General features: G+C 47.2%; 2 protein-coding genes across 16 annotated transcripts in view; one reads left to right on the forward strand and one right to left on the reverse strand.

Annotated features, from left to right (window-relative positions):
- Window positions 1-16,367, forward strand: part of Baz2a (bromodomain adjacent to zinc finger domain 2A) — a 40,728-nt gene extending 24,361 nt beyond the window's left edge. For 5 of the 7 annotated variants that reach the window (XM_087902024.1, XM_087902022.1, XM_087902020.1 and 2 more), the window contains 24 exons: window positions 390-815; window positions 1,368-1,428; window positions 2,616-2,724; window positions 2,847-2,948; window positions 3,097-3,307; window positions 4,991-5,091; window positions 5,370-5,435; window positions 5,682-5,915; window positions 6,036-6,290; window positions 7,292-7,506; window positions 7,791-7,865; window positions 8,049-8,223; window positions 8,305-8,364; window positions 8,544-8,688; window positions 9,521-10,140; window positions 10,269-10,491; window positions 10,608-10,763; window positions 10,858-11,009; window positions 11,496-11,785; window positions 11,864-11,996; window positions 12,111-12,257; window positions 13,088-13,314; window positions 13,401-13,544; window positions 13,680-16,367. In XM_087902024.1, the coding sequence (XP_087758150.1) occupies window positions 390-815; window positions 1,368-1,428; window positions 2,616-2,724; window positions 2,847-2,948; window positions 3,097-3,307; window positions 4,991-5,091; window positions 5,370-5,435; window positions 5,682-5,915; window positions 6,036-6,290; window positions 7,292-7,506; window positions 7,791-7,865; window positions 8,049-8,223; window positions 8,305-8,364; window positions 8,544-8,688; window positions 9,521-10,140; window positions 10,269-10,491; window positions 10,608-10,763; window positions 10,858-11,009; window positions 11,496-11,785; window positions 11,864-11,996; window positions 12,111-12,257; window positions 13,088-13,314; window positions 13,401-13,544; window positions 13,680-13,845 (4,493 nt within the window). In that variant the 3' untranslated portion in view covers window positions 13,846-16,367. The remainder of the gene's footprint in view (window positions 1-389; window positions 816-1,367; window positions 1,429-2,615; window positions 2,725-2,846; window positions 2,949-3,096; window positions 3,308-4,990; window positions 5,092-5,369; window positions 5,436-5,681; window positions 5,916-6,035; window positions 6,291-7,291; window positions 7,507-7,790; window positions 7,866-8,048; window positions 8,224-8,304; window positions 8,365-8,543; window positions 8,689-9,520; window positions 10,141-10,268; window positions 10,492-10,607; window positions 10,764-10,857; window positions 11,010-11,495; window positions 11,786-11,863; window positions 11,997-12,110; window positions 12,258-13,087; window positions 13,315-13,400; window positions 13,545-13,679) is intronic. The other 2 variants (XM_087902026.1, XM_087902021.1) reach the window with 2 other exon arrangements.
- Window positions 16,368-16,530: 163 nt separating this feature from the next.
- Rbms2 (RNA binding motif single stranded interacting protein 2) overlaps window positions 16,531-27,920 on the reverse strand; it is a 67,174-nt gene continuing 55,784 nt past the window's right edge. For 8 of the 9 annotated variants that reach the window (XM_087902035.1, XM_087902034.1, XM_087902031.1 and 5 more), the window contains 9 exons: window positions 25,000-25,079; window positions 24,803-24,912; window positions 24,511-24,557; window positions 24,283-24,376; window positions 22,190-22,267; window positions 21,599-21,709; window positions 20,978-21,058; window positions 20,511-20,595; window positions 16,531-20,287 (listed from right to left, as the gene is read on the reverse strand). In XM_087902035.1, coding sequence (XP_087758161.1) covers window positions 20,515-20,595; window positions 20,978-21,058; window positions 21,599-21,709; window positions 22,190-22,267; window positions 24,283-24,376; window positions 24,511-24,557; window positions 24,803-24,912; window positions 25,000-25,079 — 682 coding nt within the window. In that variant the 3' untranslated portion in view covers window positions 16,531-20,287; window positions 20,511-20,514. The remainder of the gene's footprint in view (window positions 20,288-20,510; window positions 20,596-20,977; window positions 21,059-21,598; window positions 21,710-22,189; window positions 22,268-24,282; window positions 24,377-24,510; window positions 24,558-24,802; window positions 24,913-24,999; window positions 25,080-27,920) is intronic. The other variant, XM_087902029.1, reaches the window with a different exon arrangement.

The following is a 27,920-nucleotide window of genomic DNA, read 5'->3' on the forward strand; positions in this document are numbered from 1 at the left end:
CACAGAATCTGCCTGCCTCTGCCTCCGAATCCTGGGATTAAAGGTGTGCACCACCACCGCCCAGCTAGCACTGCTTTTTTAAATTTAATTTTATGTGTATGAGTGTTCCTGTATGTGTATCTATGCACTGTTTGTATAGTGCCCTTGGAGGCCAGAAGTGGGTTTCAAACCTCTTGGGATTGGAGGTACAGAAGGATAACACCGTGTGGGTGCTAGAAATCAAACAGTGGCCCTCTGAAAGGGCAGCCAGTGAGCCACAACTCCAGTCCCTAGAGCTACTTCTTTTTTCACTAAAAGCCTTTAAGATAACTGTTTTTATGGTAGTGTAGTTTTGATTGAATAAACTCTTTACCATTTTCTTTTTACTGACATTATCCATTGGATTTTAGATAACAGCTTTGACCTGAATAATGGCAGTGACTCTGAACAGGAAGAAATGGGGCCTGAGTCTTCAGACTTCCCACATCCCCTGACTGCGCCAGCCCCTGACCAACCACCTACTGTTGAGCTACATCCCACAGCCTCCCCAGCAGCCTCCTTGACAGCATCTCCAGGTGCCTCTCCGGCAGCCTCCTCACTTGTTCCTCCTACAATCTTCCCAGCAGTGTCTCCAGCTCCTTCCCCTGCCCTCCCAGCCGCCTCTCTAGAAGCCTCTTTGACAGCTCCAGTGACCTCCCCTCAAGCTTGCCCTGCTCCTTCTCCAGCACCCGCCTTCCAGACAGTTTCCCAAGCAAGTGAAGACAGCAGTAGCATTCCAGAAGCTTCTGCTGGTTTAGAAGAGACTACTGGAGGAGCTGTCACAGTTTCTGGTAGTGGTAAGTGTCCAGATTCTGTTTTGTCCCTGCCTGGTTTCTATAATTTTTTTTCTTCCTGAGACAGGGTTTCTCTGTAGCATTGGAGCCTGTCCTGAACTAGCTCTTGTAGACCAGGCTGGCCTTGAACTCACAGAGATCCACCTGCCTCTGCCTCCCCAATGCTGGGATTAAAGCACCACCATCGCCTGGCCTGTGCAAAAGTTTTATGTCACATGCTACATCTATCCCTCTATTAATCTGTAATTTAATTTTCAGCACTCAGGAGGCAGAGACGGGCAGATCTCTGAGTTCAAGGCCAGCCTGATCTACAAGAGCTAGTTCCAGGACAGACTCCAAAACTACAGAGAAACCCTGTTTTGAAAAACAAAAAACAAAAATTTTTTTGTTTGTTTGTTTGAGACAGGATCTTATGTAGCTTTGGCTGGTCTTTATGTAGACTAGGCTGGCCTCCAGTTCACGGAGCTCTGCATGCTTCTTCCTCCACGTGCTGTACCACCAGCTCAGCTCTATTCTGTAAGCTTGCTTGACCTTTATCTCTGGTCTTACCTCAAGGTGATGTGCTGAAGAGACGCATTGCTACCCCAGAAGAAGTTCGTCTTCCCCTCCAACATGGGTAAGTGCTCTAGATTGCTGCATGCATTGACCTTAACAAGCCTAGGAATGACTCTTAGGTGTGGGAGAGTTGGGAATAGAGTACAAGACAGTGAGGAGGGTGTAGAATCCCTGAAGTTGGGGTTGCGGGCTGTTGTGAAGCCACCGGTGTGGGCGTTGAGTCTTCTGGCAGAGCAGTGGGTGTGCTTAACTGCTGGACTGTTCTCTATACCAATTTCCTCTTTCTTATTTCTTTTTTCGGGGGATTTTGGAGACAGAGTTTCTCTGTTTAGTCCTAGCTGTCCTGGAACTCATTCTGTAGACCAGGCTGGCCTCAAACTCACAGAGATCTGCCTGTCTCTACCTCCCGAGTGCTGTGATTAAAGGTGTGCACCACCACCTCCTGGCTACAATTTTCCCTTTCTTAGGGTCTGTCTTCCCTCATAAATAAATTCTTTACTCATCTATTGGTTACTTGATCTTGATCAAAGATCCTTTCCAAACTAAGGCTCAAGTATCCAGAGTAGCTAGACAAAACTGTTTTCAAAGAGAGGGATAGCAGTGTGGAAGAGAGACTTTCTACCAGTGAATTGGGCGATTTTGTGATGTAACAGTTTCTGTTTTATTGCTCTCTGGAGAGCTAAGCTCTGGAACAGTAACTATGTAATGACCAAACCAGTTATCATCAAAGACCTTCTAGAAATAACTGTCTTCCTGATTTCACCACAACCACTCTGGTCTACTGGTTGTCACCAAGTCTTAGTACTAATGCCACATTGGCGATGAGGATAAGGCTGGCTGTCATAGTCTACTGCTCAGATCATAGCTACTGACTAAACCTGCCCAACTTAGGTCATGGCCTCAGCTTCCAGTTTACTCTTACACTTTCCTCTACACCTGAGCCAGGGCTATTAGGAGTTTCTAGCTGCTTATTTCAGTAGCTTCATAAAAAGGAGGGGTGGAAATCTTGGTGCATAGCTGCCATTTGGTGTATTTTCTTCCTGAAGTATTTGCTCAAGCAGCTTGAGCCTGTTTGTCAAGCTCATGTGCTGTGGTGTTTCTGTTTGCAGGACTGTCTGTAGGTCAACGTGTGTGCAGGGCTAGTGAGACAGATGGAGGGGGCATCTGCTCAGTGGGCTTGGCTCCTGGGTGGCATGGGAGTGGGTAGGGGTGTGACCTGGTGGCAGGGCCCATGTGCTTCTCTGGCAGGTGGCGGAGAGAAGTACGCATCAAGAAGGGCTGCCATCGGTGGCAGGGGGAGACTTGGTATTATGGCCCCTGTGGGAAGAGAATGAAGCAGTTTCCGGAAGTTATTAAGGTAATAGCATTTGTAGCTTTTAAAGGACTTTTTCTAGAATCGTCTGTTCTGGGACCTATTCTGGTTGTGTTATAGCTGACATGGTAGGGCTATGGCTTTACTAATGTCACTTTTTCTCTCAGTACCTGAGCCGAAATGTGGTACACAGTGTCCGCCGTGAGCACTTCAGCTTCAGTCCCCGCATGCCTGTTGGAGATTTCTTTGAAGAAAGAGACACACCAGAGGTGCTGTTCCAAGGATTAAATAGTTGGGGAACAAATTATAGCTTCTTTATCGTGTAATTTGGCGACTCAAGGAGTCTGGGGTAGTTTAGAGGGCTTAGCGACCTGCACTGATTGTCTTCTTACAACACCAGTGTCCTTGCTCCTGTAGGGCTTGCAGTGGGTCCAGTTATCTGCAGAGGAGATTCCTTCCAGAATTCAAGCAATTACTGGCAAACGAGGCCGACCTCGAAATAATGAGAAGGCCAAGAACAAGGAAGTTCCCAAAGTGAAGCGGGGCCGAGGTCGACCACCGAAGGTCAAAATTCCTGAGCTATTGAATAAAACAGACAACCGACTTCCAAAGAAACTAGAAGCCCAAGGTACAGTGTTACTTGTAGCTCAGGTATTCTGCTCCCTCCACAGGGTATTTAAAAATGTTGCTGAATTGCAGTTGGTACCTGGGTTTCCCAAGAGGGACTGATACCTGGAAAGATGAATCTAAATTTGTTCTCCCCTTAGAAAGTATGATTGGAATCCTAGCATTTGCTATACCTTTTCCAGGCAATTTCTTTCTTTGAGCTGCTTTTACTAGTAAAGCCATGGTAGTAAAGCCATGGGCTGTCCCCATATAGAGTAATGCCAACGGAGAAGAGTTCCATTCTTTTCCTGTCCATCTTCCAGCTCCTTGCTTATACTAATTGCATTCATGCAGTTGCCATAGTTTTTGTTGTAGGAACCTGGATCCAAAAGATAATTGACATATTATTTTAGTCAGTTGGGTAAATGGGAAAATGTCTGTGATGTTTTCATTTGCGGCGGAGGGGGTTGTTTAGAGACAGTGTAGCCCTCACTGTCCTGGAACTTGGGCTGTGGGCCAGATTGTCCTTGAACTCCGCCTGCCTCTATCTCCCCTGTGCTGGGATTAAAGGCATTTGCCACCACCACCCAGTGAAAATGTCTAATTTTCTAAGTAAGCATTGTATTTATCTAGGTAAGCATTGCATATACAGTGTGCAGAAGATGAAATAGTCTTGTTAATTCCATTCGGAGTTCCAGCTCTGCTATTGTCTATGTCTTTTTCCCCATACTAGGGACCAATCGTAGGACTTTGCTCTTGTCTAGCAAGTATTTTACTAGAGTTAAAATCCCAAACTCAGTGTATTTCCCATGTTTTACACATCGGCACTACATGTGTGCCTGGTGTCTGTGAAGGTCATAAGAAGGTGTCAGATCCCCTACATAGAATTGTAGATCGTTGTAAGCTGTCATGAGTGCTGGGAACTGAACGCAGGTCCTCTCCAAAAGCAGTGAGAACTCTTAACCACTGACCATCTCTCCAGCCCCATATCTCACTTTAATAAAAGCTTTAAGTGACTTATTTGCCCATGATATTGTAGAAGGTTGCTATAAAAATCTATAATGTTTCTGTACCACAAAGGAAAGAATAGGTACTATTGTGTCAGAATATCAATTAGAAGCGAGGTATTTGCAGATTTCTACTTTGATTTGGATCTTTCAGTGGAGTGAACTGTGGAAGCTGAACGTGAGCACTGGCTTTGACAGTGTTGAGTTGTTATCCTTCTCTTTCTTGTACACACTGGGTTGTCAGTGTTACAAATCAATACCTTCTTTCCTGACAGTTTAGATTCCTTTCCTTTCTCAGCTCTCTTTCACTAAAATCAGGCCATGTACATCAGTCTGAGCGTTGCTACCCTTGCTCCATAGCCTGGGAAAGAGACAGATCATAAAAGCACTCTGCAGTTGTAGCCTCTTCCATCAGTTGGACCACTTCCAAAGCAGTTCAGTTGGAGTCAGCCTGTGGCTTCTGGGCTGCTGATGCTGTTTGAGCGCTTTGTGCAACTACCTGAGCAGGTGCCTCTCTGACCCCTATCTCTTGAATGTTTTATTATGTCTACTCAAAAAAATAAGCCAAAAGCAAAACAAAATAAAACCTTTTCATGAAGCTGCATGAGAAGCCAGCTTTGTAATAGGCATGTGCTGCCATAGATGCCAAGCATGCTTTTCTACCTCACGTCTTTCCTGTTTCCTTCCTGTCTTCATAGAACCACTGAATGAGGAGGATAAAGCAAAGATGAGTAAAAGCAAAAAGAAGGTGAGGCAGAAGGTGCAGCGGGGAGAGAGTCAGACTGCTGTCCAAGGGCAGGTAAGGAGGGGCAACAGTGGACTAACTTTCTGTAACCAGCTTCATATTTTCTTCCAGCACACATTCATTAAGTGAAATTTCTTGGGCTTGATTTAGAAAAGTGGGCTTGTTCAAGAAAAATAGGGTATCTCTAGAGTGAGAGAATTGATCTATTGCCAATCCCTCATCATCCCATCTCTCACCTCTCCTCCCCAGCACCCTTTTCTGTTTTTGAATCCTAGCCCAAGCAGAGGTGCTTTCAGAGTTTGAGGAGAAATGACTTCCCTTATGGTTTACAGGCCAGAAACAAGAGGAAACAAGATACCAAGAACTTAAAGCAGAAGGACACTAAGAAGAAACTCAAGGTATATATGAATATATGTCCCAAGGTTAATTTCTCTTTTTAGGGTAGGGTACATTGTACATGCTAGACAGATATACTACCACAGAGCTAAATTCCTATCTCTCAAGTCTGATTTTGAAGCCACTACAGAGATTTTCCAAACAGTGTCATAGATAAATTTTGTTTGGACTCTTGTTTGGGGGGGACTAATATCAGGCCTGGTGAGACAGGTATTTATGACTCTTGTTCCTCTCTCCTGGGTGGGTAGGCTGAGAAAGAAAAGATGAAGACAAAGCAGGAAAGATTGAAGGACAAAGTAAAGAGGGAGAAGAAAGAAAAGGTGAAAGTGAAGGTAAAGGAAGAGGTGGCCAAAGCCAAACCAGTGTGTAAAGCAGAGAAGACCCTTGCCGCACAGAGGCGTCAGGAGGAACGGCAGAGGCAACAAGTTATCTTGGAGGAGATGAAGAAGCCCACGGAGGATATGTGTCTGGCTGATCACCAGGTATTAGGGGTCATGGATGGGCCAGTTCTGAGACCACTTGTATTAACAGGAGGAGCTCTGAGTACCCAGATGAGTGCCTGTTGGTAATCTAACAGAATGCTCTCTCACTTCTTTCTCCAGCCCCTGCCTGACTTCACACGCATCCCTGGTTTGACATTGTCCAGTAGGGCTTTTTCAGACTGCTTGACCATCATGGAGTTCCTGCACAGTTTTGGCAAAGTGTTAGGCTTTGACCTTACCAAAGATGTTCCTAGTCTGGGAGTCCTGCAGGAGGGTCTCTTGTGTCAAGGTGACAGCCTGGGCAAAGTGCAAGACCTGCTGGTGCGGCTGCTGAAGGCTGCACTTCATGACCCTGGTCTGCCCTCCCACTGCCAGGTGAGTTTTGCTTCCCCCCCACCCCCACCCCGAGCAATGGGGATGTGGCTCCTTCCTGTTTCTGGTTGTTTGTGCTGTTTTCTTTGCAGTGCTTCATTTGTTCTTTTCTCTGTCTTTGTTTGTGGTTTTCTGTTGTAGTCTTTCACCCTTTTCTAGTAACTATTTTCCATAATTGTCCTTATTTTATTTTCCATGGATAGGGGTGTTTTGCCTGCCTTTCTATGTACCTGGTGTCCACATGTGTGTCCGGTTCACACAAGGACCAGAAGAGGGTGGTGTCTCTTGTAACTGGAGTTATTATTGTGAACCACTATGTGAGCTCTGGGAACTGAACCCGGGTTTTCTGGAAAAGCAGCCAGTGTTCTTAACTGCTGGGCCATCTCTGCAGCCCCATGTCCTGGCAGTTTTCATTGTTTTTCTCTTTTTCACAAAAATTTCTTTTAGCTGTGTGTATGACGCACACCTTTAGCCTTAGCACCTGGGAGGCAGAGGCAGGCAGGCCTCGAGTCTGCTCTGCATAGCAAGCTCTAGGCCAGCCGGGATTACATTTTTTTTTTAAGATTTATTTTTATTTTATGTGAATAAGTGTTTGACTGCATGTATGCATGTGTATCAAGTGTGCCTGGTGCCCCCAGAGACCTGAAGATAGGGTTGAGTCCCATGTAATTGGATTATGGATGGTTGTGAACCCTGTGTTCTTTTCAATGCAGTAGCCACTGTAAATTATTTAAATTTGCATTTAGGGTGTGTCTGTGCACATGTGCATGTCTGTGGTCAGAGGACAACTTATGGGGAGTCAGTTCTCCTTCCACCACGTGCATGCTAGGAATTGAACTCAGTTTATTGGACTTAGCAGCAAGTTGTCCTCAGAGCCATCTCATTGACCTTGTTCATATTTTTCTTTTAGAGTTTTATCTTAACCCTGTAGTTCTCTCCCAGGTGCACCCAGCTTGAGTTGTCCTGTTGCCCTTCTCATTCCCATTATGCTTTCTCCCAAATAGTCCCTAAAGATCTTGGGGGAGAAGGTGTCCGAGATTCCACTGACCAGAGACAATGTGTCTGAGATACTACGCTGCTTCCTCATGGCATATAGAGTGGAGCCAGCCTTCTGTGACAGTCTGCGCACCCAGCCTTTTCAGGCCCAGCCACCCCAACAGAAGGCTGCTGTCCTAGCCTTCCTTGTACATGAGCTCAATGGCTCCACCATCATTATCAAGTGAGGAGCTTGGGTGGTAATACTTAATCCTGTAGCTTGTGTAGGAGTGGGTGGGAGAGGGGCTCAGTACTCCCAAAGTTCCAGAGTAATGTGTCCATTGCTCTGCTATGAGGATGCTTGGATGACTTGAGATAGAATCTCAGACCCTTTCCTGGGAGGATGTAAGCCTTCCATTGTCATTCCTGCAGTCTGTGTACAGACAGAAGTCCCTGTTGTAATGCTTTATCTTTCTTTTCTTTTTGCTGCCACATCTCCCTCAAAAATCATCTGCTGTTGCTCTGCAGTGAGATTGATAAGACACTGGAGAATATGTCTAGCTACAGGAAAAACAAATGGATTGTTGAAGGCCGACTCCGGAGGTAGGGACGGGACAGAGTGGAGCCCAGAGAGAGAGAGAGTGAGACATAGCCAGGATGTTGTCTGGATGTGATGCCCTTCTTTGGTTGGCACCTTGCCAGGGTTCTAAAAAATGTACAGTTTAGGCCTTTCCTTTTTGGCATTATGTTCTTCACCATAGTCTCCCCTAATCTCTGTATTTCAAGACTGAAAACTGCTCTGGCCAAACGAACTGGGCGGCCTGAGGTTATGATGGAACGGCCAGAAGAAGGCCTGGGACGAAGGCGCAGTTCTCGAATCATGGAAGAAACCAGTGGCATAGAAGAGGAGGAAGAGGAGGAAACTATAATCCATGGCCGCAGAGCTCGAAGAGATGGAGAGGTACTGACCCAGCAAAAGGAAGGTGGTGGGGATTAGATCTGGTAACTTCCCTACTCTCAATGTCTGTTTGCTTCTTCCCAGATTGACATTGCAACATCCAGCATTCCAGAGTTAGAGCGCCAGATAGAAAAACTCAGTAAGGTATTGTGTTTTTAATATCCCAAAAGTTGGAAATATGAGTTGGGCAAGAACTGTTCCCTTGTTTAGAATTTATCTATTATATAGGGAAGTTGATAAGCCGCAGTTCTCTCCCGTATTAAAATTTTTCATGCCATTCTGGAAATGTTTATATTCATCTTCTTTTTCTAATTCCTACTCAGCGTCAACTCTTCTTTAGAAAAAAGCTGCTTCACTCATCCCAGATGCTTCGAGCAGTCTCTTTGGGTCAGGACCGCTATAGACGCCACTACTGGGTGTTGCCCTGTCTGGCTGGTATCTTTGTAGAAGGATCAGAGGAGAACATAGGTAGGTGTATCGTGGACACTTGAATTCTGAGTTCCAGTAAAAGTAAATGCTTTTGTTTTCTTCTGCCCAGTTCTCCTGAGCTTTAGTTTTCTGATGCAGTGGAGTTTATTAAGTTTATTAGGAGCACAGGCTCTAGAGTAAAACTGCTTGCCAGATGTATGCTTCAGTTTCTTTATTTGTAAACTGTGTACTTCATGAGACAACCGAGAATTAAAGCTGAAGACAGGGCACAGTGGTTAAGAACATGCACTGTTCTTTCTGAGGACCTGAGTTTCATTGCCTGAACCCGTGTCACGATTCACAACCTACATGTAACTTCAAGGAATACATACATATACATAGTTAAAGTTTTTCAATGACTACTAAGAATTAAAATGTGTAAGCCAAGTGTGGTAGCACACACCTTTTATCCCAACACTCAGGTGGCAGGTGGATCTCTGTGAGTTCGAGGCCAGCCTGGTCTACAGAGTTGAGTTCTAGGACAGCCAGGGCTTTTACACAGAGAAACCCTGTCTCGAATAATCAAAAAGAAAAGAAAAAAGAAATTCTTACTGGGAGGCAAGGGCCAGTCAGTCTCTTGAGTCAAGGCCAGTGTATTCTATGTAGTGAGTTCAAGGCCTGCAAGGGCTACATAGATTCTGTCTTAAAAACAAGATTTCTTCCTCATATACTTTGTTCCTTGCTAGAAGCTGTTAGCCAGTAGAATCTTAAATAGATTTTAAAAAGCAAGTATGTTCTGTGTTTAGAGTCTCCTTCTTTTCCAGTATACATGTGTATATATATGTATACATTATACAGCTGTATGTCTTGAGCTCTTTATTTCTCATTACAGTTACTGAAGATGGAATAAAGCAGGAAGCTGAGTACTTGACGGAAGCAGTCACTTCGACACCCTGTTCTGCCCCAGTCTCTGTAAAGAGAGAGTTGACTGGCTCCAACCCCTCTGCTTCTCCTGCCCGCGCGCGAGGCCGACCTCGAAAATCTAAGCCTGGGTCTATGCAGCCTAGGCACCCTAAATCCGCTATTGGAGAACATGATTCAGAACAATCCCAGACTCAAGTTCAGCCAGAATTTCAGCCCCATCCTCAGTCCCAGCCCCCACAAAATAATGGGTTCCTAGAGCCAGAAGGCTCCCCTCTGTCTCTCTGTCAGAGCCAGCATGACCTTAGCCAGTCTGCCTTCCTGTCTTGGCTGAGCCAGACTCAGAGCCACAATTCTCTATTGAGCAGCTCAGTCCTCACGCCTGATAGCAGCCCGGGGAAATTAGACTCCGGTCCATCCCAGTCCTTGGAGGAACCCGAGCCTGAGGAGGCAGAATCCTGCCCTGCTCCTCAAGGACCCTGGTTTAACTTCTCAGCCCAGATACCCTGTGATGCTGCCCCTACACCACCCCCTGCACTTTCTGAAGACCAGCCTACTCCTTCTCTCCATCTGCCTGCCGCCTCTAAGCCAGTAAGTAGCCAGAGCAGTCCGCGTTATCTCACCCAGAACTCCCATGTCTGGCTGTGAGACTACAACCTGAAGTTAGGAAACCTGTAGACAAAAAGTATCTTCATTCCTTCATGTTTTCTTATTTACAGATGATTACTTCTGGTGCTGCCAATCCTTGTTCTCCAGGGCAGTTCTCTTCCACCCACTTGCCTGGAAGGGGCACTAAGAGGCCATCAGGAGACTCTGAAGAAATGCCACAGAGTCCCACAGGGCTGGGACAACCAAAACGAAGAGGGAGACCTCCTAGCAAGTTCTTCAAGCAGGTGGAGCAGCGTTACTTAAGCCAGCTGACAGCCCAGCCTATCCCCCCTGGTGAGCAAGCTTAGCTAGGATGGGGTAAGCATGGAGGTAATAGCAGTTTCCATTGTAGGCAGTGTGACTCATGTGGTTTCCACCCCTTGCCCATATACATAACTCTCTGTACATAGAGATGTGCTCTGGCTGGTGGTGGATCCGAGATCCTGAGACACTGGACGTCATGCTCAAGGCACTACATCCTCGAGGCATCAGGGAGAAGGCGCTACACAAACATCTTAGCAAGCATAAGGACTTCTTGCAGGAAGTTTGCTTACAGCCCTTAACTGGTAAATACAGAGCCTTGCCCCAGCCTGAGCTGGAGCAGCTGCTGTGCACAGGAGCTCGATAGCCCACTCCTCTGCTTTCTCCTTCTCTTCTCAGATCCCATCTTTGAACCTTGTCAGCTGCCTGCCTTGGAAGAAGGAATTATGAGCTGGTCCCCCAAAGAGAAGACTTACGAGACAGACCTGACTGTGCTTCAGTGGGTAGAGGAGCTAGAGCAGCGTGTTGTCCTGTCTGATCTGCAGATTCGGGTACACTGGGGTTGGCACTGGGTAGGGAGCTGTTTAGGGGAGGGTTTTAGTTTTGTTTAACTTTCTGTTTTGACTTTTGTGTTGTGGATGTTTTGCTTGCATGTATGTCTGTATAGTGTGTGTATGGTGCCCTCAGATCAGAAGTGCCATAGCCTGTGGAACTGGGCCTTACCAGATAGTTCGCTCGAGCCCCGTGTAGTGGGTGCTGGGAATTGAACCTGGATACCCTGGAAGAGCAGCCTGCACTCTTAACTGCTGTGCCCTCTCTCCAGCTCTAGGTTCTGGTTTTTGAAACAAGGTCTCTGTAGTTAGACTGGCCTGGGATTCAGGGCATTCTTCTGCCTTGGCCATCCAGGTGCTGGGATTGCCACCATGAGCCACTACATCTAGCTGGGGGGAAGGTGTCAGGAAGAGCCCTTGAATGACCTACCATGATATGAAGTGTTTCCCTTTACAATGTGTTTTATTCCTCTTTCTCACTGGAAGGGCTGGACATGCCCTAGCCCAGATTCTATCCGAGAAGACTTGGCCTACTGCGAGCATCTCCCTGACAGTCAGGAGGACATACCCTGGAGAGGACGGGGCAGGGAAGGGGCAGTACCTCAGCGGCAAAACACCAACCCCCTGGACCTTGCTGTGATGCGATTGGCTGCTCTGGAACAGAATGTAGAGCGGCGTTACTTGCGGGAGCCCCTCTGGGCAGCCCATGAGGTGGTAGTGGAGAAGGCCCTGCTGAGCACACCCAACGGCGCCCCAGATGGCAGCACTACTGAGATGTGAGTGACTCCTGCTGCCTGTCTCTTAGCCTGGGAGAGAGAAGTCTTCTTGTTCCTCATCCTAGATTTCCCCACCAGATCATACGAGATTACCCCTCGTGTTCGTGTCTGGCGGCAGACACTTGAAAGATGCCGTAGTGCAGCCCAGGTGTGCTTGTGCATGGGCCAGCTGGAACGCTCCATCGCATGGGAGAAGTCTGTCAACAAAGTGGTAAGAGTCTGAAGATGCTTGGAGAGCACTAGAGACAGCTGGCTTGGTAAGACTGGGATCAGCAATAGGCAGAGTGTTAAGGATTCACTTTGCTTCCTCACAACTTTGGTCTAGACCTGCCTAGTCTGCCGGAAGGGTGACAATGATGAGTTCCTCCTGCTTTGTGATGGATGTGACCGTGGCTGCCACATTTATTGTCATCGACCCAAAATGGAGGCTGTCCCAGAAGGAGACTGGTTCTGTGCTGTCTGTTTGGCACAGGTAAGGTTCAACTGTTTGATTCCCATTCTTAAGCAAGAGTCAGAGTTTGTTTCTTTGTTTGTTGGTTTTTCGAGACAGGGTTTCTCTGTAGCTTTTGAGCCTGCCCTGGGACTAGCTCTTGTAGACCAGGCTGCCCTCGAACTCACAGAGATCCTCCTGCCTCTGCCTCCCGAGTGCTGGGATTAAAGGTGTGCATCACCACCACCCGCGCCCCCCCCCCTTTTTAAATAATCCACCAGTTCCATCTGCCCTCATGCTACCCTGGAATGGGCCGGGCCTCTGACAACATGTTTGGGGTTGAGTCCTTCCATCTATGAAGAAATCACTTACATTCTTTTTTTAAATATTTATTTGTTATTATATATTATATTTATATATATTTAAATTATATATATGTATATATGTATATATATGTATACATATATACGCACATATATGTATATGTGTATATATATGTATACATATATACACACACATATATATGTATAAAATTCTGTCTGCAGACCAGAAGAGGGCATCAGACCTCATTACAAATGGTTATGAACCACCATGTGGTTGCCGGGAATTGAACTCAGGACCTTTGGAAGAGCAGGCAATGCTCTTAACTGCTGAGCCATCTCTCCAGCCCCCAATCACTTACATTCTTTAGCCCCAGTCATTTCCTCTTTAAAACAGTAATAACTCATTCCGTTTACTGCCCCTCCCATTGATTACCTGAATGAATTCACATGCTGGCTTATGTGTGAGCATCTGAAGCCACAGTCACTCGTAGGCAGGATTCTGAGGAACAGGAGCGCACTGCTGTTCTTACTGTATACGCCTAACCTCAGCAGGTAGAGGAAGAATTCTCTCAGAGGCCTGGTTTTCCAAAACGAGGCCAGAAGCGGAAAAGTAGTTTCCCACTGAACTTACCAGAGGGTGACAGTCGCCGACGCCGGATGCTGTCGAGAAGCCGAGAAAGCCCAGCAATGTCTCGGTGCCCAGAAGATGGACTGTCTCCCTCCAAGAGACGGAGGCTTTCAATGAGAAGCCACCACAGCGATCTCACATTTTGCGAGTGAGTTAGTGAGTTATAGGGATAGCTGGCTCTGTGTGTTCCAGAAGGGCTGGGAGGAGTCAGAGTGTGCTTCTTATAACTAACAGGATCATCCTGATGGAGATGGAGTCCCATGACTCAGCCTGGCCTTTCCTGGAGCCTGTGAACCCTCGGTTGGTGAGTGGGTACCGGCGCATCATCAAGAACCCTATGGATTTTTCCACCATGCGAGAACGGCTGCTCCGAGGAGGGTAAGAAGATATTTCGCGCTCTCTCTCTCTCTCGCTCTCTCTCTCTCTCTCTCTCTCTCTCTCCCGTTCTCTCTCTTGTTCTCTCTCTTTTTCTCAACTCTTAACAGTTCACAACCCATTTTCCCCTTGGTCCAGGTATACTAGTTCAGAGGAGTTTGCAGCTGATGCTCTTCTGGTTTTTGACAACTGCCAGACCTTCAACGAGGATGACTCTGAAGTGGGCAAGGCTGGGCACATCATGCGCCGCTTCTTCGAGAGCCGCTGGGAGGAATTTTATCAGGGAAAACAGGCCAATCTGTGAGGCAAGGAAGGTGGTGTGTTTTCCAACCTTCCTAACAAGAACCTGCCATTCTCACCTGCTGATGGCTGCCCTGGGTGGACTAATCAGACATTGCTGATGTTTGCCTCTGCCCTTGGCAGCACCACACCCTCTTGTCCCTAATCTGCTTTTCTCCCTTCCTCCTATTGCTCCTCAAATAAGAGATGTAGAGATGAGGTCCTTCTGGACGGAAAGCCAAAAAAGCAAAAGAATTTTTCCTGGTTTTTTTCCTTGATTAAAATGGAGAGGGGTAAAGAAGTCCCTTCCTCTTCCCGGCTTTTTCCCCTCCCTGTACATGCCCCAGCATCCTGGGGCTATTTAACAATAGCAATAGTTCTAGTGAATGTGTGAAACCGAGAAACACTCTGTACTGTGTGCGGACCCGCAGTGACGGCCAGTAAAGTGGACTTAACTCCCAAGTGTGTCGAGCCGGACACCGGGCCCTGAACATGCTGCTTCCATGTTCAGTCCCTTCCCTGCTTCTTGCTCTCTCTCACGTTTTCTTTTCTTCCCCTTCTCCTTATTTTTACAATTCTTGTCCCACCCAATAATGTAAAACTATCGTGTACGGGTTCTTCTTTCCCCTTTGCCCTTACGTAGAAAACAAAGTTCAGTGCTCCCTGTCTCTGTGCTCATCTTCCTGCCAATAGGTAACCCTCTAAAATGTTGGATCCTCCTCATGTGCTGAGTTTCTAGCCTTTTCTGAAACTCTGTGACTGGGGAGAGGGCAGGCGGGCAGGTGGGTGCCCTGGGCCTTCCAGCCTCCTTCCCCGCTTCCCAAACCTCCCTCTTGGGAACTCCTCAGGGACAACTACTGCTGAGTCTGAGTGCTGCTCCGAGATGGAGGCCCTCAGAGAGAGGGGGAGAGGTGTGCGTGTGTGTGTGTGTGTGTGTGTGTGTTGTTTGTGTGTGTATGTGCGCACATGTGTGCGTGCCTGCCCTTGCACACAGATGAGAGCTGTGATTGTGACCTTGTTTTGTGTAATGGGACCCATTTGTGTTTCCTCGACTATGTTTTATTCCCACCTTTGCCGTTCCATACCATCACTTTTTGTCTTTGGGAAAACACAGGAACTGTTTCTCTGGGGACAAGGCTGTCCTCGTGGTTATTTCTGTTCCAGCCTCTTCAAACTGTGCAATCTTTAGCAGGAACCCCCTCTCCTCTCAGTAGCTTTGAGTCTTGAGAGTTTCTGGGAGAGGGGTAGAACTGGATCTTTCCTAAACCATGAGTATCTGGGTTTAGTTGTGTTTTCCTTCCTTGCATCTACTTCATATCCCCAGCAGCGGCTCCTGGAGCACAGGATGGGTAGAGAGGAGAGATTCTGGTTCTGCCACTGCCCTGTGTATGACCAAGCCCAGGTTAAGCCCCCAACACATGAGAGGAAAGCTGCTAACTCCGAGCTATAGCCATGGGCCTCTGGCCCCCTGCTTTCCTGCTCAGCAGAGCCCCTCCCATCAGAAATTACGGGTACTTGCACTGGGGAGGTGGCTGCTAGCTGGCCTAAGCAGAGAGCTGAGGCATCCAAGCAATGTTCCATTGGTGGGGGCGAGGGTGCCAGGTGAGGTGGAGTGCTCCTTATACTCCAGCAGTACTGGGGGGCAGGGCAGTGCAGGTTCCTGGGCAGCCCTTACTCCTTTTCACCCTGCCCTCACTCCACTCCCTATTGCCTATTTCTAAAGTCGCCTTTTCTGTCGAAAAACCTCAAAACTTAACTTTATTTGAGAATTTTTTTTTTTGCTTTTAAATAAGAGGTGGATTGAAGAATATTTGAATTGACTTTATATTATGCATAAATATTTATATTTTATCTAAATAACTGCGCCGTAACAAACTTTGTGTCAGTCAGATGTTTGGAACTGTTATAACTGGGGATAACTTCCCCCATAGCAAGTTTCCCTTGGCATAAAATGTACTGGAGTTGTTCATTGTTGGAGGTGGAAGGGAGAGTGTGGCCTTCGTTGTCTGCTCCTCTCCAGTTCCAGCTCTTTCCTAGGGACCAGGCACTCATAAGGCGGGGTGGAGGTCCTAGACTTGATCTGAAGAAGTGGGGTAGGGCATGATCAAAGGGGCCATCCTCACTTTTCCTTTCTCATCTTCAATGCCCCTTGAACTAGGTGGATTTTCTCTTATTGACAGAGTATTTGGTAGGGAAAGCAGGTTAAAAATAAAACAACCCACCCCTGCCCTTTGTGTCCCCTCCCCTATCTGGTAACAGCAAGAAACCATCAACACCAACAAGTTTCCATGTTCCTTTTACAACAAAAGGGACTGACTTTTTATATAACCAAATGTGGTGTTTTAGTGACTTTTTGATAATGTACAGTTTTTTGTGAATTTAAATTTATTTCTTTCTATATTTTTAGGACCAATCTCATTTTTAATAAGGTTTAAAAAAGGAAAAAAAGTGTAGAGAATAAAAAAACCTCGTTTTTGCCATGTGATGTTCCACAGGTGCGGCTGTAGAAAAGTGCTTGTCATTGAATAAAACCACATTTGATAGCAACTCAAGAAGACTCGTGTTTCTCTCCTGAAGCAAGCTTCCCTAAGGCAGAATGAGTGTGGGGTGGGTCTGACTCCCAGCAGCCCCATCCAGTGTGGAGCAGACCCTGTGTGCCGTGATGGCAAGAGCAGGCAGATCACCAGTTTTCATGGATAAGACACTAAGACCAACTTTTGTGTTTTATTTTAAAAAAAGAAAAAAAAAAGGATTGAAGTTAGCAAAAGTAAAGCTCTTCCAAATTGCAGGGGAGGGAGGGCAGAAGTGAGCCAAGGAGAGCGGGCAAGAGGTAGCACTGCAGATGGGAGGGTGAGAACTACAGGTCTCTGGGTGAAGGGGAAATGTACAAAATGTGTTTTAAGTATAAATTAAACTTCCTCTCCAGTGCGTCCGTCCAATAGAGTTGTCACCTGCCCCAGAGAGGGGCAGGAGCAGAGACGTCCATTCTGGTCCTCTCAGCTCTACGGCAGCCTCCAAGTCTATTCTCTTATTCTCTGAGGTCTTAGTCTGCTCCGAAGCTGGTGTTTCTGGGGTAACTAGTAATTGCCCAAGGTGGTCACTGCACAGCCTAGGCCCTGGCTTGCCATACAGGGACTGATCTGGAGCACTCACGCTATTGTAGATGATCAGGGACCACAAATTGCTAGAGAAGACAATCCAGAAGGCAGTTTTGGCTCTTGAACTGAAGAGTCTGCGTTTGTTTCAAAGACGAGGGTGGTGAAGGGTGAGGAGCAGGTGCTTTGCCTGTGCTGAACTGAGAGACTGAGGTAGTTGAGTAAGGAGAACAGGAGTTGAACAAGCAGATGCCAGTCCGAGAGCCACGGTCACAAGGGTGATGAGGGCATCAAGCTTTCTCGTCACTGCCACATGGAGACCACCTCCAGCAAGGGTCAGCACGGAGCAGAAGAGGCACCCAGAGGTTTTAGCTGCTGAGGAGAGGCCTTGCTGGAGCCTGCCAACTTCAGGACTCTAATGCATACAGGCACTTTGAAAGGGCAGGCTGCTCAGAAGTGGAGTGCTTGGTTCACAGAGGAACTGTGAAGAACCATGTGACAAGGTACAGATTTGATTTGCCTGTATAACCAACTGTTGAGACTAGTCCTGCTCTGAGTTCAGGTCTAGAAAGGGCTGGGGTAAGTTTGGACCTGACTCAACTGTATTGCTCTTGGCTAAGAAGGCAACAACTAGCCTTCAGTGAATGCAGTTCTGACACTTTTCCAGAAGGTGGGGGCATGTCTGGGAGGGAAGGACAGCAGGAACAACAAAACAATAAAAAACTCTTTATTACTGACGAGCTGTTCCCTCTTCAGAGGCACCTAACTTCACAGGCTGGGCAGTTCTTCAAATCCTTGGCTTAAAAACACTTTAAGAATCCCAGGAGGGATGCTAGTAACCCTGAGGTGGGTTGGGTAGGCTTGGAGCCTGGTAAAGGATGACACCATCCTAGGACTCTAGTGTGTTCTAACTGGAAACAATTTGGGGGTGAGATGTAAAGAGAAAAGTCTGACCTCCATGCCTGCAGGATTCAGGAAGCACTGGGCATGGTGTTGAGAGCCTTGGGTAGTGTGGTGGGGTGCTTCCTGTGGAGCTGTGTCCTGCGGACCATCCCTCTACAGCCTACATCCTTCTTTCCTGTCCCCAGTCACTACTGAGTAATGAGCGAACAAGAGAGGGTGGCAATCACTAAGCAGAATTACACAGTGCCATTAACCACTATAAAAAAAAATTATAGGTTACCCTCATTTCCCATGCTCGCACCTGCTCAACCAGAAACACTGGAAGCTAAACAGTACTCACAGAGGAAACCTCAGAAGGTAATTGAAATTTTTAAAACCATCAGCCATTCAAATTGCTTTTAGAGCTACAGAAAAAGAAACAAGTTTTAAGAGGTAGTGACAGGGCAGTGGTGACAACAGGACCCTACTGGCCCTGGCTACCAGCAGAGCTTCCAAATAGCCCACTCAGTAGAGTTCTGGGCTTGGTTTGGTTTTGTTTTCCTTAAAGACCACTAACAAGAAAGCGGCCTTTTTAGTGTTCTGTCACTGAGGGCTTTAACTGAATATAACTGACCTCCCTGAGGTTGGAAGCACCAGTGAAAAAAATCTGGTAATTTTATTCTTTTTACTTATTATGTATACAGTGTTCTGCCTGCATGTATGTGTGCAGGCCAGAAGAGGGCACCAGACCACACTTGATTGCTGGGAATTGAACTCAGGACCTCTGGAAGTGTATCCAGTGCTCCCAACCGGAGCCATCTCTAGCCCATACTGTGCTTTATACTCTATGCTCACCACTGCCGTGAGCCCTTTATTCCCAGAATGCACTGAAGTGCAGTCAGACCAGGAGTCCCAGTTCTGCAGTATGTACAGCTGCTACACCAGTAAGCCAGTGTCTTCCCACCACCACGTTCAACCCTTCCTTCCTATACAAGCCTCTGAGCACATTTCCCACTCTCCATTGCTTTGTCTGATTGTCTAGTGGAGGTGAAACTGGATTTGATAGTTAAAAAGACACACATTTCAAGGTCCCTCCTGGCGTAAGTAATGAGCTGATGTATTTCCTTTTCCTATCCTAACACCCTGTTGTCCTTCCACAAGAAGGAAAGTGATTTCTGTGTTCTGGTTCCCTGGGCAAGGGGTCCAAACACTCTAGGGCTGGGCAGGGTGCTGCACAAAGAGCTTGGTCCTCTCTCAAGCAAGCCCAGCACAGTGCCCAGCACAGTTCTCACCTTCAGCCCTTCAAACTGCATTTGGCTCACGCATATGAGCGAGCCCTGCTGAGACAGCTCCTGCTGAATTTCTTAAACTTTAAAGACTGTTGAGGACACCTATGTGCAGCTGGCACTCCTGATGAATATTACGAGGCTCTGTCCAGGGCTGGGCTGGGGATTTAGCCTACTCCAGAAGGCAGGGAAATACTCTAGCTGCCAGGGAGTGAGGGGTGGAGGAGGTGAGGTGGGGTTCTGTTCTGTCGGTGTTCAGGACTATCCTTGATCTACAGCTAGGTGCCAGGCACACATGACCACTCCCCAAGCATGGCAGTCAAAGCTGATGATAGACACGGCAACAACCTCATATGGGCAGAACTTGCACATGGGGGAAGAATGTTTAGGGGGACTGAGCAAGGCCACAAGCAGCAGGGATGGGGCTGTGAGACCTGGAATAGAATGAAGACCCTCTAGGAGGCAGAGCAGGCATTCCTGAAGCTGGGCTCCAGTCAGACCCATGTCTGTTGTAGTCCTCATCCTCTTTGAACTTGCCACCAAATTTGGTTGAAGAGTAACTTCCAAAGGCTGTCACATGTCTGCTTCCCAAAGTCAAAACTCCAGTCTCTTCTCAGAGAGCAGAGGGAAAGCCACCTCCACTGTCTGCAATTCTCTCCCTTTTGCCAGTCCCACATGAAATTTAAGGCAAATTCATAAAATTAAAAACTGTAAAAAGGCAAAGTAGGCAAGGCTTAGCTGAAGGAAAAGAAAAAGAACAATCTGGACAAGAAGTTAAAAAAGGAAAAAACAGCAGCCAGGCATAGTGGTACACTCAGGAGACAGAGTGGGTAGGATCCCTGTGAGTTCAAGGCTGGCCTGCCAGGGCTACACAGAGACCCTGTGAACTGAGAGCTTTGCAAAACAAAAAATTTTAGGGCTGCATATTTAAAACACATGACACATCAGAAATAGTCCATAACTAAACTTGGCAAGCAGGGCTCCTTCCATTTTCCAGCACTTTTTTTTTTTTTTTAAGAAATCATTTGCCTTCGTAAGTAATTTCCAACATATCCCAACCTCTCTGTGAAGATGGGAGGCAGCTCAGCCAGTGTAAGTTTTCTGATCTTGGATAAAGTACATACGAAGAGCAACATGGTTCCCTCCATCAATAGGAAAAGAGCCCAAGGCAGGCATGCACAGTCGTCTTTTCTCAGGCCTGGGCCTATGAGGAAATGATGACCACGTGTTAGTGCTCATTGTGGTCTACAGATCGCCTGTAACCTGCAGTCTGGAAGCATCTCCAAAAATGCATTTCTGTTTAACAAAGATGTGGGCTCTTGCCTAAAGGAGGCAGAAGGTAGAGAGGGTGTGGAGGGGACATGACAAGACCCAGCAGCCATCTCCCAGTTCAGCATAACAGCATGCCCCCAGCTTACAGGTCTTACCTCGTTACTTACTGAACTGGAAAGGAAAGACCCCATGGTCTGTGGGTGTCTCCACTGCCACTTGGCTCTGCTGACCACTGCTCTCCTGTATCACAGCCAAGGAAAGTTACTGATGCATTCCTACGCTCGCCTCCCACTGAAGAAGCCTCACCAAGTCAGCCAAAGCTGAATGGCATCCTCAACTCACTCCCCAAATGCAAGTGTGCTCACAGCATCAAGCTGAAAAGAGGGTGAAGTGGTACAGCTACTTTGGGAAATACATAAACAACTGCTAATTTTTAGAGCATTTAAGCAACTCAAGCTGCATCCTGGTCTGAAGTGAACACCAGTGAGCCAGCCCTTTCCTTCCTATACTCACACCCCCTAGTGAGGACCAGAATCAGCAGTGCTGTGAGAGAAAGTGCTTGCTCAGGACAGAAGTCTGCCTTTCACTGTGTCCTAGCCTCGCTGCAAAGAAATGTTCTTACCTCAACAGAAACATTGGAAGAAGGCACAGGAGGGTACTGGGGGATGTAAGCTCCTTGCATAGCAGCAGCTGTTGGCATGAACTGGAATGAAAAAGAACAATGGTTCTCAGGTAGTCTAGAGCACTTGGGAGCTCTGAAAAGCAAAGATTCCTTTAGTGGTGTGGGTGCTTCTCAAGAAGGTCCTGACGGCGTTCAAGGACACCAGTCTGGAGACAGGCCTGCTTGCTTTCACTGCTTTCCCACCGCCTCCCTCCACGCCCCTTCCCTGCACAAGTCAGGCCTAAAAGAAACCCCAGCTGCTCCATCCCTTCCTTTTAGTATTCTGATGAATTCTAGGAAATACACACTGATTCCTGAGCAAATACACAAACATTTAAAACTTACTTAATTCTGGGACTGGGAGGCACCTAGAAGTAGGGAGTAGGGCAGAATGGCTATATTCCCAGCTTGTCCTTGAACTTTTAAATATCTTACTCAGCCTCGGGGATTAGAAGCTTTTATCCCAGGTCTGAGTGCACCTTCACTGACTGAAAGCATGCTTCCATCCTTCGGAAGGGCTGGCGCTAGTGTTTCACAGGCAGCCTGACTCTGGAGGAATGATGCTTAGAGACAACCCTTTACCGTGCCCAGGTTGCTGAGTGACAGGTGACTCAATTGTTGGGTAAGAGGTCCCATCATGGAGGCATGCTGGAGAGAAAGAGGGTGGTCCATCCCTGGTGTAAGAACTGAGCCCTAGAGGAGGGAATAAAGGAAATGGTTAGGCAGCAACCTTCCACAAAGACAACTCAAGCAGCGGCTGATGACAAACAGGGCCATCAACTCTTTTTTTGGACAGTGTCTCTATGTATCTATGTAGCCCTGGCTATCTGGAACTCTATGTAGATCAGGCTGACTACACAAAGTTCCATTTGTCTCTGCTTCCCAAGTACTGGGATTAAAGGCTTGGGTGAGCAGAAGCAGATGACATAGGAACTAGAGAATCATCTGCTACCATTTTCAAGGCCTCGAAATTAACGTGAGCAGCAGCCCAGCTCTGGGACAGGAGCAGCACCCTGACCTTCAGTCTGCAGAGACCTTTGTCTAAGAACTCACAGAACGAGCTTCACAATGCTCTAAGTAAGAACTCACACCCACACATCCTGCCATCAAAGCCCTTTGCTTTTCTTTACATCAAATCATCTCTTTGGCTTCTGCCCACTTCTGAACACTCACTGAAGGCTGCATGAGGTACGACTGGTGTTGCATCCAGGATGGGTTAGGAACTTGTAGAGGAGATGTCTGGGTCACTCTCTGATATAAGCAAAAACAAATAAAAACATTAACTGCCTAGATTCAGTGCCCGAGAAGTTAAGCAAAGCCCCCACCAACTGACATGTTCCTTCAGAACACAACACAAGCAAGCTGCTTTTTTCCAGGCTATGGATATTGTGATATTTCATTTGTATTTTTTTTTTCCGAGACAGCGTTCCTCTGTAGCTTTGGAGGCTGTCCTAGAACTAGCTTTTGTAGACCAGGCTGGCCTCTAACTCACAGAAATCCGCCTGCCTCTGCTGGGATGTGCCACCACCACCCAACTTCATTTGTATTTTAATACATAAAGCTTGCCTGAAGCTCGGGGAGCAATACAGCTGCAATGATCAGCCTTACAGACCAGGCTGTGGTGACACACACCTTTAATCCCAGCAGTTACACTAATTAGCCATAGAAACTGGGCAGTGATGGTGCACACCTTTAATCCTAGCACTAGAGAGGATTATAAAACTGGAGGAGACAGCTCTCGGTCTCATTCTGAGATTCCTGGAGGCAGGCTCGCCATTTTGGACTGAGGTAGAGGTAAGAGCCAGTGGCTGGCTATTTTGCTTTTCTGACCTTCAAGTTGAACCCCAATTTCTGTCTCTGGTTTTCATTAATTGTGCTATATATGGGGGTTGGCATACCTTTAATCCCAGCACTCAGGAGGCAGAGACAGGCAGATCTCTGAGTTTGAGGCCAGCCTGGTCTACAAGAGCTAGTTTCAGGGGCAGGCTCCAAAACTACAGAGAAACCCTGTCTTGAAATACCCCCACCCCACCAAAAAACTATTTATAAAATAGAACAAACTATTTATAAAATATTAGGAACATATAAGTCAGACAACACAGTTAAAAGTAAGCAAAGGGCTGGGTGATCCCAGCACTCAGGAGGCAGAAAGAGGTGGATCTCTGAGTTGGAGGCCAGTGAGTTCCAGGACAGCCTGGGCCACACAGAGAAGGGTGTTGCACTAGCTCATTAGGAAATGGCATTTGTCACCAGAGCTGAAGTCCTGAATTAGATCCCTAGAACCCCTAAGGTGGAGGGAGAGAACCTGCCACACGTTGTCTTCTGACCTACACAAACATGTAGAATGAGAATAAATATTATTTTAAAAAAGTATTGAGGGGGCTGGAGAGATGGCTCAGAGGTTAAGAGCACTGACTGCTCTTCCAGAGGTCCTGAGTTCAATTCCCAGCAATGACGTGGTGGCTCACAGCCATCTGTAATGAGATCAAGCGCCCTCTTCTGGTGTGCAGGCATCCATGGCGGCAGAATGTTGTATACATAATAAAAAAAAATCTTTCAAAAAAAGAAAAGTATTGAGGGATGGGAGATGTCTCAGCAGTTAAGAGTACCTGTTCTTCCAGAGGACCCTAGTTTGGTTCCTAGTACCCACGTTGTGGCTCGCAGGCATCTGTTTCAGGGGATCCAACACCTGACCCCAGACACCAGGCACACATGAAATACAAATACGTACATACACAGAAGCAAAAACACACACTAAAGTAAAAGGACCTAAAAAGGTGTTGTGAGAGTGACAATACATTAAATATGTTAAATATGGCTATATTTATAAATCAATTTATAAAGGAAGTTTCTGCCGAAGCCCTGTGTATCTGTTTTCGTCCACATGAAAGTAACACAGTAGGGCGCGCACCGGCCTTTATTTGTGGGGCGGTAGAAACAGAAAGAGGAGGACTTGTCTCTTATGGAGACCAGGCTAGCCTATGTCCTATGTAGAACAGGCTGGCCTCGAACTTACAGAGATCCACCTGCCTTGCAAGTGCTGGGATTAAAGGTGTGCGCCACCATGCTGAGCTCATGAGGATGCCTCTCAAAGTGTTTATATGCATATACACTGCATGTATGAGCAGATACACGTGTAGGGATGCATGCTATTTATATACACACATACGTCACACGTTATGCTCTTACATAGCATTTTTATGTGTACATATATAAAAAAGCTTCCTATTTCTTCACTTAAACAATAGGGGGGAAACATGCCTTACCTGATAGGAGGACACAGGAGATGGGAGATATGGGGAGAGCGCAGACTGAGCGAGCATCCGGCTGTGGGCGATGCTGTATGGCGCTGGGTAGAACCTGTGGGAAAGGCCTTGCTCAGTGAGCCCCCTCCATCCACTGCCTGCTATTTGAGAATCAAAACGAAACACCCAAATGCCTGGACCCGCGCCACTGACATTTTCAGGTGACTTAATCATCTGACGCATCCTTACCCGTTCTGTAGAGCTGTGGTGGGGTCATAGGTCAAAGCCATACCACCCTATAAGAAAGAACACAGGGTTCTTACTTTGAGCCCAGAGTACCCACAAGTCCCGCTGCGGGGTTTTGGAACTCTGCAGGTTACAAATATGCACCGAAGGGCGAGTAAACAACCAGCAGCACGCAGCTACAGCCCGCCCTCGAGTGCCGCCCTCGAGTGCCGCCCTCGTGCGCAGAAACCAGGCCGAGGCCACTGCCACCCCACGTTAACGCCTTAGGAGTCTGTGTTTCCTCAGGTCTGCCTACCATGTCTCCATTCCTCGGCCAGGCCCGTCCATTTTGCACAAATTTTCCTTGGTTCTGGCGTTTCTTTGGCCCGCCATCAGCAAATTTGCAGAGCAGAGGGTCAGATGGTGCTGGTAATAGAACAGAGCAGCCGGGCTGGACCGTCACACTGGGCGTGTCCCTCCAGTGGCCCCCAGCCCGAGTCCCAGAGGACTCACCTGCCACTCCAGGGGGCGTCTTGATATACTTCCCATTAAAGTGGGTGATGACGGCTTCACACTTCTCTGTGGACTCCATCCTAAGAAGCATATGAGAGGTAAGGCTGTTCCTGTCCGGGGTATACACGTGTTCCACACACACTCAGTGAGGAGAACCCAGGTCCCTAGTCCCATGCATGCTCCAGAAGCTTTATGTGGTTCACACATGGAGTTCCTGTCACACGTGTTCATCTCAAGGCAGCTGCGTTTCCTTTTTGTTTGTTTGTTTTTCAGACAGAGTGTGTGGATGCTCCTGACTGGCCTCGAATCCTCTAAAGATGACTTTGATCTTCTGATGCTCCTGCCTCGGTGCCCCAATTGCAGAAATGCTCCACCGTGTCTGACTTTTATGCAGTAGTAAAGACTGAGCCAAGGGCGATGTGGCTGCGACAAGCAAACACTCTACTGACTGGGTGCATCCCTGGCCCTTTACTATAGAATTCCTAACGGAGGGTAGATGAGGGGGGTTCGGGGGAAAAGGCACCTTCCAGCAGGCCCAGCGACTTGAGTTCCATCTCTGGAACCCACATGATGTTAGGAGAGAGCCAGCTCCTGATGGCTGTCCTCTGACCTCAACACATACATATGTACACACGAGACAAATTTAAAATTGTTTTCAAGTGGCTACTGAACCATTAAAAAAAATTCCTCACCGGGTGGTGGTGGTGTACACCTTTAGTCCCAGCACTCAGGAGGCAGAGGCAGGCGGATCTCTGTGAGTTTTGAGGCCAGCCTGGTCTACAGAGCTAGTTCTAGGACAGGCTCCAAAGCTACACAGAGAGACCCTGCCTTGAAAATAAATAAGTAAGTTTCAATTGTTTATTTGATGAAAATGCACAAGCAATGATTTTGTTGATATTTTTTATTTCTGGCAATAATTATCAGGGCCCAATTATCTATTAAGATTGGTAGTGAGGGGCTCATGCGGCGGCCTGTGAGACAGCTCACTGGTACCATGGCCAAGCCTGATGACCTGAATGACCCCAGAACCTACACAGAATTGACTCCTGTGAGCTGTCCTCTGGCTTCCTCCTAAAGCCAGCTCTCTTCCCAGCAGTTGATAAATAAATAAATGCTTTTTAAAGGTGGGGGTGAGGGCTCACGTTCCTTGGTGACATCCATTGGGGGAAGGGGACTGAGAAAGAACTGAAGATGTGGGTGCCAGTGGCTGTGCACCACCCAAAGCTGTGAGAACGCTTGGAAAATGTCCGCCTCTACCCCTCAAATGTGCACTGGATACAGGACCCACAGGCCGGCTCGCTTCACAGTTCTGAAATGGGACCTTGCTTTACGACCACGCTAGCTGAGATTTCAGCAGCTCTGCCCAGGGGCTGGCAAGATGCTCAGCAGGTCAAGGAACCTGCGAATCTGATGTCTCTCGTGTCAAGTCTAACGACACGAGCTTAATCCCTGGAACCCTCATGGTCAAAGAGGAAAAGTGATCCCTAAAAGTTATCATGTGACCTGCACCCTCCTACCATAGCACACCAACGCCCACACATAGAGACACACAAGTTCATGAAATAATAAAATTAATAAAATATAAATGGATAAACAGACACTGACCGTCCTTCAGTCCCAGCTACTGGTGAGCTGGGATTCAAAATCCACCTTAGCTACAGAGTAGGGCCAAGGCCAGTCTTGTCAGCGTTTGAGACCCTGTGGAATGGTCAGCTTTGTCAACTGGACACAACCCAGAGTCCCTGGGAAGTCTCAGTGTCTCCAGGGGACGATCTTCAGTTAATTCACATGGGTGGCACCAATTCCCAAGGCAGGGAACCCTAAACTGTGTGACCAGGCAGGTGAGCATGCATGAGTTCATTCTGCTGTGGGTTTTGTTTTGTTTAACAGAGTCTCACTATGTAAGCCTTTTTGGTCTGAAACTTACTATACAGATCAGGCCTAATCTCCACCTACTTCTGCCTCTGGAGTGCTAGGTTTACAGCAAGCATCACCGTAGCCAGTTGCTCTCTTGTCTTGACTGTGGGCATGACTGGACTGGTTGGTTTCTCACCCTGACTTTCCTGAGATGAACCCAACAATGAGCGGAAATAAATGTCTTTCCTAAGTTGTCTTCCTTCAGGGGATTTTATCACAGCAACGAAGACCAAACTGGGACATGCTGTCACAAAATGAAAAGTCAAAAGGACGGAGATATAGCTCAGCGGAACACTGCGTGCCTAGCATGATGGAAGTCTGGGGTTTTAGCCCTACTGCAAAGAAAACAAACAGGCACAGGGATGAGGAGGGAGCCCACTTGGTAAAGCACAGAGATCTGCGTTCAGTCCCCAGCACATACAGAGACGCCAGATGTGACGCTGACACCCACATACTGGTGCAAGCACACCTCACCCTAAACCTCCCAAAAGTCCACCCCAAACTGTCTGACTGTGTAATGACTTGACGTGTTGACCATTTCTTTTGGGATGGAGGAGGAGGTGCTATGCTAACTAAGGACGCCATGAACTAAGAGCATCTGCCCTAGAGGACACGTGAGCTCGGCATAGTGGCCCAAGTCTGCAGTTCCAGTATTTAGGAGGCTGAGGCAAGAGAATCTCAAGTTCAAAGCCATACTGGGCTTCACAACAAGACCATATCATGTTTCAGTTTTTTTTTTAAAAAAAAATCAAGTAAAAATTTAAAAAATAAAAGAAAATGTGTTTCAAAAGCGATGAACTCAAGCCCAGTGAATTTTCATCTTGTCATGCCAGGAATTGCCATTAGGTGGCGCTACTCAGTTTGAGCCTATTAATTTTTTTTTTAACCAAAACCTCTATTAGTTACCAATAAAAGGGGGGTGGAGGGGGATGTTTTGTTCTTTAAGATAGGTCTCATGTAGTGTAAGGGCTCCCTCTCCTCCTACTTCTCTCTCCCAAATGTTA

Source organism: Myodes glareolus, chromosome 26 (assembly GCF_982192425.1).
Source record: "Myodes glareolus chromosome 26, mMyoGla1.1, whole genome shotgun sequence".
Taxonomy (NCBI): Eukaryota; Metazoa; Chordata; class Mammalia; order Rodentia; family Cricetidae; genus Myodes; species Myodes glareolus.